The sequence below is a fragment of the Myotis nattereri genome (genome assembly GCF_964212035.1).
Source record: "Myotis nattereri genome assembly, chromosome: 6".
Classification (NCBI taxonomy): domain Eukaryota; kingdom Metazoa; phylum Chordata; class Mammalia; order Chiroptera; family Vespertilionidae; genus Myotis; species Myotis nattereri.
The window spans coordinates 3943762-3955599 of record NC_138081.1 but is presented as its reverse complement, the minus strand read 5'-3'; the positions used below and the strand labels follow the sequence as shown (position 1 = coordinate 3955599).

Below are 11838 nucleotides of genomic sequence, written 5' to 3'. Positions count from 1 at the left end.
CCCTTGCTTTCCTTTACTTCCTCTTTCACAGAAGGTCCGGATTCCTATTGGGCTTTGGAGCGTATGACTCCAAAGCAATCGACTGGCTGGACTCGACAGAGAATGGTGGTCAGGCAGTGCGCGTGCGCAGCAGGCGGGAAGGGGTGGCCCAATCCCGTGAGCGCCGAGCTTTCTCTGGGCCCACCCTGCACCTCTATCTCGTCGTCATGGTGACTGCTCTACAATTGGCTGGGTTCGGGTTCAAAGGATTCGGCTCGGCCTCCTCCGAGTCCTCGGGTTGTGGCATCTCTCGCCCGATTGGCCCGTTTCCTGAACCCCTAATTGGCCGAGATCGGAAGAGACAGCAAAGAGCTCGGGGAAAAGGGCAAAACTAGGGTCGCAGGGTTCAAAATGGCTCCGGCCTCCTTCGGTGACGTAGGGAGCAAACTTGGGGCCGCCCCTCCCGCTCGGTGAAGGATGGGGAACTGGCCTTAGCCCGATGCCGGGATGGTGCGAGCCTCGACCGGCGGCGCTGGTGTTAACCGCCCCCCGCGGCTGGACGCAGCCCGCCCTGCAGGTGCTTACGGGGCAGGACCGAACTAAGCCAACCCCGTTTAAAGTGAGCGGTAGAACAGAGTCGACCTCGACTCCCTTTTAAACCCCCGCAGCGAACATGCCCAGCCCCACCCCTCCTTAAGGCGACCGTAGGCCCGCCCCTTCCTCCGAGTGCGATGCCCCGGGAGCTGGGGTCCCCCCGGGCTGGACCCCCGGGGCCGGGCACGCGGCTTCCGAGCGGGGGCCCCTGGCGCGAGCGCGGGCCTTTGTTCCGCAGTCAGTGACCCCCCTGCGGCCGAGGAGCAGCCGTAGGTAACACCCGGGGCCAGAGCCCCGACATCGTCCTCGGGCGTGTGAACGCTCCCGGCGAAGGTGGGGCGGGGCGGGCAGGCATCTGATAAATGCCGGGAGGTGGCGGTTCAAGAGTTCGGTAGCGGGTTAGGGAGAGGTTGCCGGAGAGAAGAGGTGGAGGCCCAGGAAGAAGCAGGGATAGAAGGATCCTGGTAAAGGGGTTGTGGGGAACACGGGCGGGGACCGCGCTACGTACACGGCTTCACAACTCCGGAGGCGTGCCTGTCCCGGGGAGATCAGCACCCCGCCCCCCGCCCCGAAAAAGCGGCCCCAAAGCCCAATGTCCGCTTTAGGAACAGGCGCGCCCGGCTCGGTGCTGGGGAGGGGGTCGGCGCGGGAGGAGGCCGACAGGGAGGCACTAGGGAAGGTGCGGAGGCTGAGGGGCCGGCGAGGCCGGGCAGGGGGCGGGGAGGGGGGAGGGGGCGGCGCCGGGGCGGCGAGGGACGAAGGGGGACCGGACGGAGGGCCGGGGGAGGGCCGGGGTGCTTGGCATCCGGTGGGCGCCAGCTCCGTGTGGGAACTGAACGGGGGACGGGAAGAGGGGTCTTAGGAGTTGGAGGGAATAAGCGGCAGACAAGGGAGCTGAGGAGGAAGGAAGCAGCCGAGAGGGGCGGAGGAGAGCGGTGGGAGCGGGAGGACCGGCAGCCGCGGCCGAGCGGACGGAGGGAAGGGATGCTGCAGGCAGCGCCCCGCCCGGCCCGGCCCAGCCCCGAGCCACAGCGAGAGGAGCCGCCCGGGGGCCGGGGAGGCGATTGGCGGGCCGGGCCGCCCATCACCGCCCCCCGCTTCCTGACCAGCCCCGGAAGCCGGCGGGCGCGGGGGGCGGGGGGCAGCGGCAGCGGCAGCCCAGCCCTCCGAGACGGCAGGAAGGGTGGGAGGGAGCCGGGGACAACCCCCTGCGTTCCTACCGCCATGGGCCCTGCCTCCCACTCGCACCTCCCCTCCATCGGCCGGGGCTAGGAGACCCCCAAGTCCTGTCGCCCCCTTGGCACCGACACCCCGAACGAGGCAGAGACACAGCCACCCGCCACCACCGCTGCCGCAGCCTGGCCGGGGAGGGGGCCAGCCCCCAGGCTCTCCTCCCCGCTGAGGTGGGGCAGGAGCGGGGAGGGAGGAGGAGGGGAGGGTGCGGGGCGGGGGGCGGGCTGGGGAGAGGGCTCTGGGGAAGGGGAGGGGACCCGAGGGGGAGGAAGGATGGGGGCTGGAGGGAGAACGGAGACCCCGCGAGCTGCGGGGCGGCTGTGGAGGGGACCCCTGGGCGGGGATTCCTGCCCCTTCCCATCCCCGGCTCCTCTCCGTGCCCTTTGGCCCCACCTGGTCCTGGGAGGCCGGGCCGGGAGGAGGCTGCTCAGGGCAGGATGCGCTTCCCAGGAACGCCCCGCTGGCCGCCGCTCGGCCTCCATCTAGGCACAGGGCCTCTTGGTTCCCGCGGCCTCCGCGCTGCTCGCCCTCCTGACACTTGGCTGTTTTCTGTGTCGGATCTGTGTACCTTGCACATAATGGCTTGTGTGCAGCTAGGTTGCCCTGTGCTACCCACGGGCTGTGAAGAAATGATGTTATTTCCCATCAGAATTGCCCATTCGCATCTTACGTCCATGTCTCCCGTCTAGGCCCACCATGCTCAGGTGTGTGAGTTTTCGTATCCATACGCATCTATTATTGGCTTCCTGTTTCTTGCACATAAACTTTTGCGTGTAGAGATGATACCTTGTTTTGGGGGCTCCTGTGTTCCGTCCGTGTTCCCATCACATGCAGCGGTCTTCATGTGCGGGTCCGTGGCTTCCCTGATGAGCACACGCTCTTTCCATGATTCGGTTGGCCCCTTTGCCGAGTATATTTTCCCAGTAGGGTTCACTCTACACATATGCGTGCTCCTTCACATGATACGCTGATGTGACATGTCCAACATGCTTATGGTTACACGTACTGCTCATTATTTCTTAATTTTATGGGCCTTGTGTTTTGGGAGTCAAGCGCTCATTAACCCATTTGGCGCTCTATTGTGTTTATAAATCCTTGGATGTTTCTGCTCCAGAGAGGATCACGTATTACTAGTGCATGCGAGAGCGGGTACCTGGGCCTCCACCTCCCCAAAGAACCAGGCCCCGGTGCCTCACCTCGCTGACGTCTCCAGCCTGTGCCTCTTCCCGCACATGATCCCTCCGTGGCCGTGGCCGTGGCCGTGTGCGCCGGTCCGCGGAGCTCAGTGTGTGCCCTGGGCCAGCCCTGCTGTGCACATGGCCGGTGCGCCGCTCGGCACCGTGGCATGTGTTTGATGCCAGCAGCCTGAGAACCCCGTTCTGTACGTGTCTCTCGTGTGTGATGGTATGTGCCATCCTGCTTGTTGCCGCTCTGCTTTCACTGTGGCCGTGCATCACGTGTACGCTCAGAGTAGGTTACTGTTAGGCTCCGTGCGTTCACTGCTTTCTCGGTGACGTCTTGTCTTGTCTTGTCTTGTCCTCGCTGATATCCTCAAGAGGGCAGCTAGCTTCCTCGCGCTCAGGCCGGGCTTCTGTCATTATTACGGTTGTGTGGGTGTGTGTGCAGCCTAATGGTGTGCTCGGCAAATGTTTATGAGTGCGTTCTCTGTTCCTTCTGCCTGGGCATTGGGGATAAGACAGTCCCTGTCCTCAAGCTGCTTATACACTAAAGAGGGAAAAGAAATGCCAGTGAGCAGTTAGACACAGTGGTGTCAAGCTCAGTGGTTCTCAAACTCACCTGGAAGGCCTGTTAAAACACAGATTCATGGGCCCAACACCCAGCACTTCTGATCCAGGAGATCCGGGGTGAAGGCCAAGAAGTTGCATTTCCACACTTTGAGAACCAGTGATTAAGATCAAAGTGTAATGACAAGTCAGGCCTAGTGGGCTTCAGAAAGACCTCCAAAGTGTGACACTGAGCTGCGTGAGGCGGGTGAAGGGGCGGAAGGGCGTTCCAGCCAAAAGGAACAGCATGTACAAGGCACAGAAGCCTGAAAGATTCTGGTGTGTCTGAGGAACTGAAGTAAATCAGTTTGGAGTAAAAGGCATTTGTGGGCGTGTGGCCGAAGAAGTAAGCAGAAGTCAACTTGTCAAGAAGGGCCTTTAGGCAAGACAGGAAAAAGCCCAGATTTGTGTTACAGAAGAATCTCTGGTTGCCATGAGGAAGAGGGATGGAAGAGGAAGAGTTAGGAGCCTGTTGCAAAAGCCAGCTGAGAAACGCTGCTCCAAGCCTGCAGGGCGGTGGGACGGTGGCTCGGAAGCCTACCCTTTCAGAGCTGGCCGTCTCCTTCCCTGTTGCCTGTTACCTTCGCTCTTGGCAGTGGGCTTGCCTTTGAGCACAGCCCTTCCTGCCATTGGAAGGCAGTGTCTTTGGCCTTGATAGTATTTACCTGAACACTGTTTTTGTGAACTGGGACCCTGCCCCCAGCAGTGGGACAGCGGAGTGGAGGAAGAAGGAAGAGCCTAGAAGGCAGGTTCTGGGCGCCCGTCCGACTTCCTCTTCCAGGGATGGTGGCGTGATGTCCCTTTTACTCTGCCCTTTTTTCACTTGGTGAGACCTTACCTCTGTACATGCCTGGCCAGACTGCTTGCAGGAAGGGAGGGAAGGAGTGGTGGGATTCATTTGTCTGTCTGTGGAGGTAGGATTGATGGATGTTGTTACTCCTGGTGCGTCCATGGCTTTATCTGGAATGGGAGGCCGTGTGGGTGGAGAGGAATATTCTAGGTATGCATTTCCAGTCCTTCCTCTGTCACTGGGTAGGATTATAAATTTGTGTGTGTGTGTGCCGGTCCGTCTTGTGTGTCTGTGTGCCTGCGTGACAGAGCCTTTATTCTTGTCAGCCAGCCCTTGAGAATGTCTGTGGGTGTTTGGTGACTCTCGCTGTATCTGCTGTGTGTGCACCTATGTGATATGCACACAGATGGCAGTGGAGCTGAGGGGCTAGGGGCACAAGGCTGCTTAGGTTGAGGCTGGGAAGTGCATCTTAGGTGCCATATATTACCTCAGGTAAGTTACTTAACTTTTCTAGGCCTGTTTCCTATAAAATGTAAATTTTGTGGTTTAACATAGTGTATAGTATATATAAACCAGCCCTGTCTAACACAAATATAATGCATGCCACATATGTAATCTTTAATTTTTCTTTTTTAATCCTCACTGAGGATATTTTTTCCATTTATTTTTTTAGAGAGAGTGGAGGGGAAGGAGAAGGCAGGGAGGAGAGAGAGAGAGAAACATCAATGTGAGAGAGACACATCGATTGGTTGCCTCCTGCACATGCTCCAGCCGGGGTTCAAGCCTGCAACCAAGGCATGTGCCCCTGACCGGGAATCAAACTCATTACCCTTTGGTCCACGGGCCGATGCTCTAACCACTGAGCACCCGGCCAGGGCTGTAATTTTTAATTTTTTGGTAGCTACATTGAGAAAGGTAAAAAGTAACAGGGTGAAATTAATTTTAATATATTCTATTGAACACAAAAGCTTGTAATTGCAAAATGTAATCAATATAAAAGGTTATTAATGGAATATTTTACATTCTGTTTTTCATTCGAAGTTTTTTGAGATCTGATATGCATTTTACATTTCCGGACGTCTCAGTCTGGACTAGGCACAGTGCACGTGCTCAGTGGCCATAGGTGGCTGTGGCTGCTGGATGGACAGCGCAGGCGTAGACCCTCACCAGCTACTAGTGTTAGCTCTCCTCCTATTGTTCTTTTATCATCACACATCTGCTTCTTGCGGAAGCGCATGCCTCATATCTCTTGTGCATCTGAAGATATCTGGGCCTTCAGAGAGAGGGGCGGGAGGCCAGTCCCGAGCTCCCCTGCCCCAGCTAGAGGCTCCCTGCATGGGTTTCGATGGGAGCCCTGGCCCCATCTTGTCTCCTGCCTTCTGCACCTCACCCGCCCGCCCCCCTCCAGGAATCAGGCCCACGGTCCCTCGCCCCAATCCCTGCAGGTGACCAGAATGGACCTGTGGCCAGGGGCATGGACGCTGCTGCTGCTGCTCGTCCTGCTGCCCACGCTGTGGTTCTGCAGCCCCAGTGCCAAGTACTTCTTCAAGATGGCCTTCTACAACGGCTGGATCCTCTTCCTGGCTGTGCTCGCCATCCCCGTGTGTGCCGTGCGAGGACGCAATGTCGAGAACATGAAGTGAGGGCCAAGGGGTGCTGGGTGCTGAGGGAACCTCAGGGTCGGAGCAGTGTTTGGGGAGGACATGGGTGTGTAGGAGAGACTGAAAGAGTCCAGGGACAGGAAGGGGGAGGATTGCCAAGATGCGGGAAAGAGGGGAGCTGAGGCAGGCAGGCTGGCGTCAGTGGATCCCCCTGGAACCGCCTGCCGTGACTCCCCCTAGGATCTTGCGTCTGATGCTGCTCCACATCAAGTACCTGTACGGGATCCGCGTGGAGGTCCGCGGGGCTCACCACTTCCCTCCCTCACAGCCCTACGTCGTGGTCTCCAACCACCAGAGCTCCCTCGACCTGCTTGGTGAGACCTCCTAGAACACCCCTCCCCCAGCCATGCCCTTCCTCTTGGAACCTTCCCCAGAATCTCCTCCCGGAGGTGCTCACCTGCCCCTCAGCTGGGACGTGGCTGTCTTTCCCTCAAAAGCAGGGTGGTAGGCCTTTCGTCACCCTTCCCTCCACTTGGGTCTTCCCTGGCCCTGCCCCCCAGTCTCCTCTTCCTTTATATCCAGGCCTTAGTAGCGTAGTGATGACCTGGGTGAAGTGGGCCACCTCCGCCCTGAGGCTCACCCCACCCTTACCTGCCCCAGGGATGATGGAGGTACTGCCCGGCCGATGTGTGCCCATCGCCAAGCGGGAGCTGCTTTGGGCTGGCTCTGCCGGGCTGGCCTGCTGGCTGGCTGGAGTCATCTTCATCGACCGGAAGCGCACTGGGGATGCCATCAGTGTCATGTCTGAGGTCGCCCAGACCCTGCTCTCCCAGGACGTGAGTCACCCTGGGGACGAGGGGGTGGTGCGTATGGAGTAGAACAGTTGTAAAGAAACGGATGGGTAGGGTCAAGGGGCCACAACCGTTCTGCGACCCTCCACGCATGTGTCTTCTTCGGCAGGTGCGGGTCTGGGTTTTTCCTGAGGGCACCAGAAACCACAATGGCTCCATGCTGCCCTTCAAACGCGGCGCCTTCCACCTGGCAGTGCAGGCCCAGGTGATGTCGCCTGCCCTTCTGCTGCTGAGCCCAAGCCCCGCCCCCCTCCTCTCTGGTGGCGCATCACCGGGGCCTCAGAAGGGAGTCCGGGGCTGATGGCTTTTCCCTTCCCCAGGTTCCCATTGTCCCCATCGTCATGTCCTCCTATCAAGACTTCTACTGCAAAAAGGAGCGCCGCTTCACTTCGGGTGAGGCTCTGAGCAGCCCTGGGGTGGGGACCAGAAAGGTCACGGCAGAGGCTAGGGGGACGTCCCCAGAGGGCAGGGCAGTGAGTGTCAGAGCTGGGAAATGTCCACAGGGTCACCTGCCAGGAGGTGATGAAGCACCATGAGAGGCCGTTACTGTCGGGCAGGAAAGATAAGGCCTGTGTGTGCGGAGCTGGAACCCTCGGCAGGACGTGCTAAACCCACACGGGGGGGGCGGGGGGCGGGGGGGCTGGAAGGGTGCCAGTCTGTGGTTTGAGGAAGGCTTCATGCAGGAGGGCCTCAAGGACCAGGTGGCATTTGGCAGGCAGAGGGGCAGTTGTCCAGGGTCGGGAGAAGAGCCCTAAGAGGTTCGGAGAGGAGTAGCCGGAGCTCAGAAACTGGGCCCCACACGGGCAAAGGCCTGGGTAGACAGGCCCTGACTGCTCCCCCCTCCCAGGGCGATGTCAGGTCCGGGTGCTGCCCCCAGTGCCCACAGAAGGGCTGACACCAGATGACGTCCCAGCTCTGGCCGACAGAGTCCGGCATTCCATGCTCACCATTTTCCGGGAAATCTCCACTGACGGCAGGGGTGGTGGCGACTGTCTGAAGAAGCCTGGCGTCGGCGAGGCCGGGCTCTGAGTTCCCTCCTCCTCCCCCTCCACACACCTGCCAGCCAGTGGGTTCTGACGCAGGACCAAGCCCTCTTCCTCGTCCCCTCTCCCTACTCAGTCTCCTCTTTGGAGTCTTCAACTTCCGAAGTGAATGTCTCTGCCCCTTCCCAGCTCCCCCCATGGACTCTTGCCTCGGTGCAGTCTCCACTCCGACCCTCCCACCTCCTGCACCATGAGTCTGTGGGACGGTTGCCTCCCGCCCGACTCCAGTGCTCAGCCTCCAGGCGATGGGAGCACTCCATCCTGTCCCAGTGACCTCCTTCCTGTGTGGTCTCTCCCTCTCCCCCGACATTGGCCAGTGGACTCATCCTTCTGTGGAACAGTCCCCCCACTCCACCCCATGGATTCAGCGGACTCATCCGTTTGCCAGGAGGACTCCTCTTGCTGTGCCTGGAAGCTGGTGCCTGGAACACCCCCCAGGCTCCTCCTGGGAACACTCCTCGGCCACTCCACCCTCCCTCCCACGGAGCCTCCGCCAGGGGAGGCTGGACTCTTCTCACTCCGAGGTCTCATTCCTGCCGGGCCCAGGTGCCCAGGACTGAGCAACCCCTGGATGCCAGTTTGGTCTTCACATTTCTGCTTCCCCTGGTCCCGTCCCCTCCGCCCTGGGGCACATTCTGAAGAGACGGGAAGTGCACTGCAGGGGCCGCACTCAGGCTCCCTGGCTGGAGGGGATGGAGGGCTTTTAATTTATTTCTCTTTCGTTGGAGGTTTCCCCCCCTTTGAGCCAGTTTTCATTTCCTCCCTGTGGCATTAGCCTCCCATCCTCCCATCCCAGACCTGTGCCTACAACGGAGGGGCTGGGAGCAAAGGAGGAGGGTGGGACTCCGTTTTTCATGGTTGTTTTTATTAATTATCTGGATAACAGCAAGGAACCAAGAATAAAGATTGCGAGATCTGGACACGGGCTGCCTTGGTTAAGTCGAAGCAGTTCCCGCCCCAGGGAGTCCGCCGAGCCCGCGTCCTCAGTGGCGGTGGCGGTCCGGCTTCCGTATGAAGTGGGGCAGCGCTCTGCAGAGGGTCCTCACGGCCGCCCGCCGAGGCCTGGGCTCAGGCTGTTGTCCTCACAGGAGCCTGGTCAATGGCAGGAGAAGGCGGGCCTGGGTCTGTGGCCGCCCCGGCGGAGGGGGTGTGAGTCCGGGGGAGACTGGCGCCCCCCAGCCAGCGAGGCCACGGCGGGCGGTGAAGGGGGCTGTCGGGAAGCTGGGAGCCCGCGGGGGGCGGGGGGGGCGGGACTCACAGGCGCCCAGCCGCTCCTCCAGCAGCAGCACCTGGTCGCTGAGAGAGTCTATCCTGTCGCCCCGGCGCCACAGCTCTGCCACCAGCTCCGGCCGCAGGTCTTCGGGCGGCACGGGCAGCACCGCTCGGACCCAGGCCCCGGCCTGCCCCGCCCACTGCGAAGGAAGACGCCGCGGGTGGAGGGGCGGGGCGCGCCCAGCCCCGCGGCTCGGCCCCAGCGCCCAGGCTCACCTGCTCCAGCCGCTCCAGGCGCCCTCGCAACTCCCGGACCTCTCGCCTCAGGGCGCGCTCATCTGGTTCCGCTCCCCGGTCCGCTTCCCGGACTGGGACAAGGAGAGCATGGCTGCCCGCGGCCTGCCCCGCCGCTCACACCCCCCCCCCCCCCGCCCCGCGGCTCACACCCCCCCCCCGCCCCGCCGCTCACACCCCCCCCCGCCCCGCGGCTCACACCCCCCCCCCGCCCCGCTCGGCCGCCGCTCACACCCCCCCCCCGCCCCGCCGCTCACACCCCCCCCCGCCCCGCGGCTCACACCCCCCCCCGCCCCGCCGCTCACACCCCCCCCCGCCCCGCGGCTCACACCCCCCCCGCCCCGCCGCTCACACCCCCGCCGTTCACACCCCGCCCCACCCCCCCTCGCCCGCCGCTCACACCCCCCGCCGTTCACACCCCGCCCCACCCCCCCTCGCCCGCCGCTCACACCCCCCTCCCCCGCCGCGCCCGCCGCTCACCGGCCACGCTGAGGACGCTGGCGCCGGTCGGGGGCTCCGGGGGCTCCTCCAGGCAGGTGCGCCCGTCGGGGCCCAGCACCAGGCCGCGGGGGCAGCCGCAGGTGAAGCTGCCGGCCGTGTTCAGGCACCGGTGCGAGCAGAGGGCGGCGCTGGCCCTGCACTCATCCACGTCTGGTCACGGGGAGAGGAGGGCTGAGGGGGGCGGGCGGGCGCGGGGTGGGGGTGGGGGGGAGGGCCCGGCGCCCGGAGGGGGCGGCGATCCGACTCACCCACGTGGCAGTGCTTTCCCCCCCAGCCGGGGGCGCACTCGCACCGGTCCGGCCGCAGGCAGGCGCCGCCGTGGAGGCAGGGCTTAGCGCAGATGGCTGCGGGCGGGGGGGGGGGGGGGGGGGCGTTTAGACCAGGCCACGGGCTCCCGGCCACCCCGGCGCCCCTCCCCGAGGCCCGGGGAGAGCCAGCTCACCTTCCTCACAGGTGAGCGCCCCCGGGTGCCGCTTCTTCCATCCCTGGCAGCACACGGCGTGCGTCTGCCGCACCTCCCGCCTCACCTCCCGCCACGCCACGCGGTATGTGGTCCTGGAGCACAGTGCCCGGCTCGGACCCTGACGTATGGGTCCTGGTCGGGGTTCTTGGGGTTCCTCTTGAAAGACCCCGGGACCCAAGCTCCCACCCCTCACCTGTAGGTGCTGCAGATGCGCCTGCCCGGGCACAGGGTCAGGTAGGGCTTGTACACGGGTTGGCTGTAGGACTCGTTGTAACGGAGCGGGACCAGCAGCGTCTGCTGGGAGCAGACCCCCTGACTGCGCCCGGGCGGGAGAAGGTGGGGCACTGAGCGGGCCAGGCCTGGGAGCCCCTTCAGGTGGCGGCCCCACCCCCTTTCCAAACTTCGCTGGCCTCCCGTGAGGCCCCACCCAGCTTTCCTGAACATCTCACCCTGCCCCTGCCCCCCGCTTGTCACCTCTCTCTGGGGGATCCACCCTTGGACCCGTGGCCGGACGTCAGGAGGAGGAGTGAGAGGCCGCTTAGGAGAGTGCACAGCTCAGCCCGGGACCCCATGCCGCTCCTGACGCCAGACTGCCGCCTGCAGGGAGGAGGTTAAGGATGCCCTTCCCGCCGCAGCCCGCGCGCCCTCTGAGGGCCACAGCACATTCATTTGCACACACTTGCACCAGTCACCGGGTCGGACACGGGGGCATGTTTACCTAACGGCACCCTTCCTTCAGCACCAGGCTCCCACCCGACACCCTCTCCCTCCCCTCCACACACACTTCCCTGCCCTTCGTGACCCTCTGATCTCTAACATGCCCTCTTCCACCTTAGTCTTCCTACCTTCAAAACCTTAGGTATTCACCACTACACCCCTCCCCCCTTACACACAAACTCCACACCCTAAACACATTCCTACCACCCTCACACATCACATACACCCCTCACCCAGACAGCACCCCAACTCACACTCTAAGGCTCCAAATGACCCCCACTTTCCCCATTGACATTCCATGCCCACCTGCCTTTCCCTCTCTCTGGGAGAGTCAGGCCCACCAGCCTCAGCAGCAGCCGCTGGACTGGTGGGCAGGCTGGCTGCTGAGAGGAGGGCTGGCCACAGAGCCCTCCCACTCCTGCCCCCTCCTACAGCCCCCCCAGGGCTCCAGCTTGGTGTGCTCAGTGGGGTCCAAGTCTCACCACTTGCCCCACCCCGGCAAAGGGCCCCCTAAAAGTATCTTCCCAATTTTCTGAGGCCCCTTCTTTCTGGACCCCCCAAATCAGCAGAGGCTACTTGCTATATAACTACCAATCCCCTTGGCCCTAGCCTCCCCCTGAAACCCAACACAGACTGGGGGAGAACTGGGGGGCAGGGAAAGAGCTGGCGGAGAACAGTGTGGGGTCAGGTCACGGGAGAAGAGGCAAGATCAGTTGAGGAAAGAAAGAAGGGAAGTCATCATAGAGGGGCAGGGGCAACCCAGGGCACTAGGGGAA

The 11838-nt window shown here is 62.5% G+C and overlaps 2 protein-coding genes across 17 annotated transcripts; one reads left to right on the top strand and one right to left on the bottom strand.

Moving 5' to 3' along the window:
• Window positions 1-352: 352 nt before the first annotated feature.
• AGPAT1 (1-acylglycerol-3-phosphate O-acyltransferase 1) lies at window positions 353-8795 on the top strand. Of its 15 annotated transcripts, XM_081093772.1 has the most exons (8): window positions 1697-1976; window positions 2456-2510; window positions 5826-6019; window positions 6222-6355; window positions 6642-6817; window positions 6942-7037; window positions 7153-7225; window positions 7680-8795. In XM_081093772.1, exons 3-8 carry the CDS (start codon window positions 5835-5837, stop codon window positions 7859-7861), a joined length of 846 nt encoding a protein of 281 aa, XP_080949898.1. In that variant the 5' UTR covers window positions 1697-1976; window positions 2456-2510; window positions 5826-5834; the 3' UTR covers window positions 7862-8795. The 15 variants fall into 15 exon arrangements, with proteins under 15 accessions (XP_080949903.1, XP_080949902.1, XP_080949897.1 ...); XM_081093777.1 differs by lacking the exons at window positions 1697-1976; window positions 2456-2510 and adding an exon at window positions 353-556; XM_081093776.1 differs by lacking the exons at window positions 1697-1976; window positions 2456-2510 and adding an exon at window positions 355-556 and having other exon boundaries at window positions 5789-6019; window positions 7691-8795.
• EGFL8 (EGF like domain multiple 8) lies at window positions 8721-10937 on the bottom strand. Of its 2 annotated transcripts, none has more exons than XM_081093791.1 (8): window positions 10820-10937; window positions 10539-10661; window positions 10325-10437; window positions 10131-10226; window positions 9862-10032; window positions 9364-9455; window positions 9134-9287; window positions 8721-8967 (listed from the first exon to the last, which is right to left on the bottom strand). In XM_081093791.1, exons 1-8 carry the CDS (start codon window positions 10915-10917, stop codon window positions 8918-8920), a joined length of 897 nt encoding a protein of 298 aa, XP_080949917.1. In that variant the 5' UTR covers window positions 10918-10937; the 3' UTR covers window positions 8721-8917. The 2 variants fall into 2 exon arrangements, with proteins under 2 accessions (XP_080949917.1, XP_080949916.1); XM_081093790.1 differs by having other exon boundaries at window positions 8729-8999.
• Window positions 10938-11838: the final 901 nt, after the last annotated feature.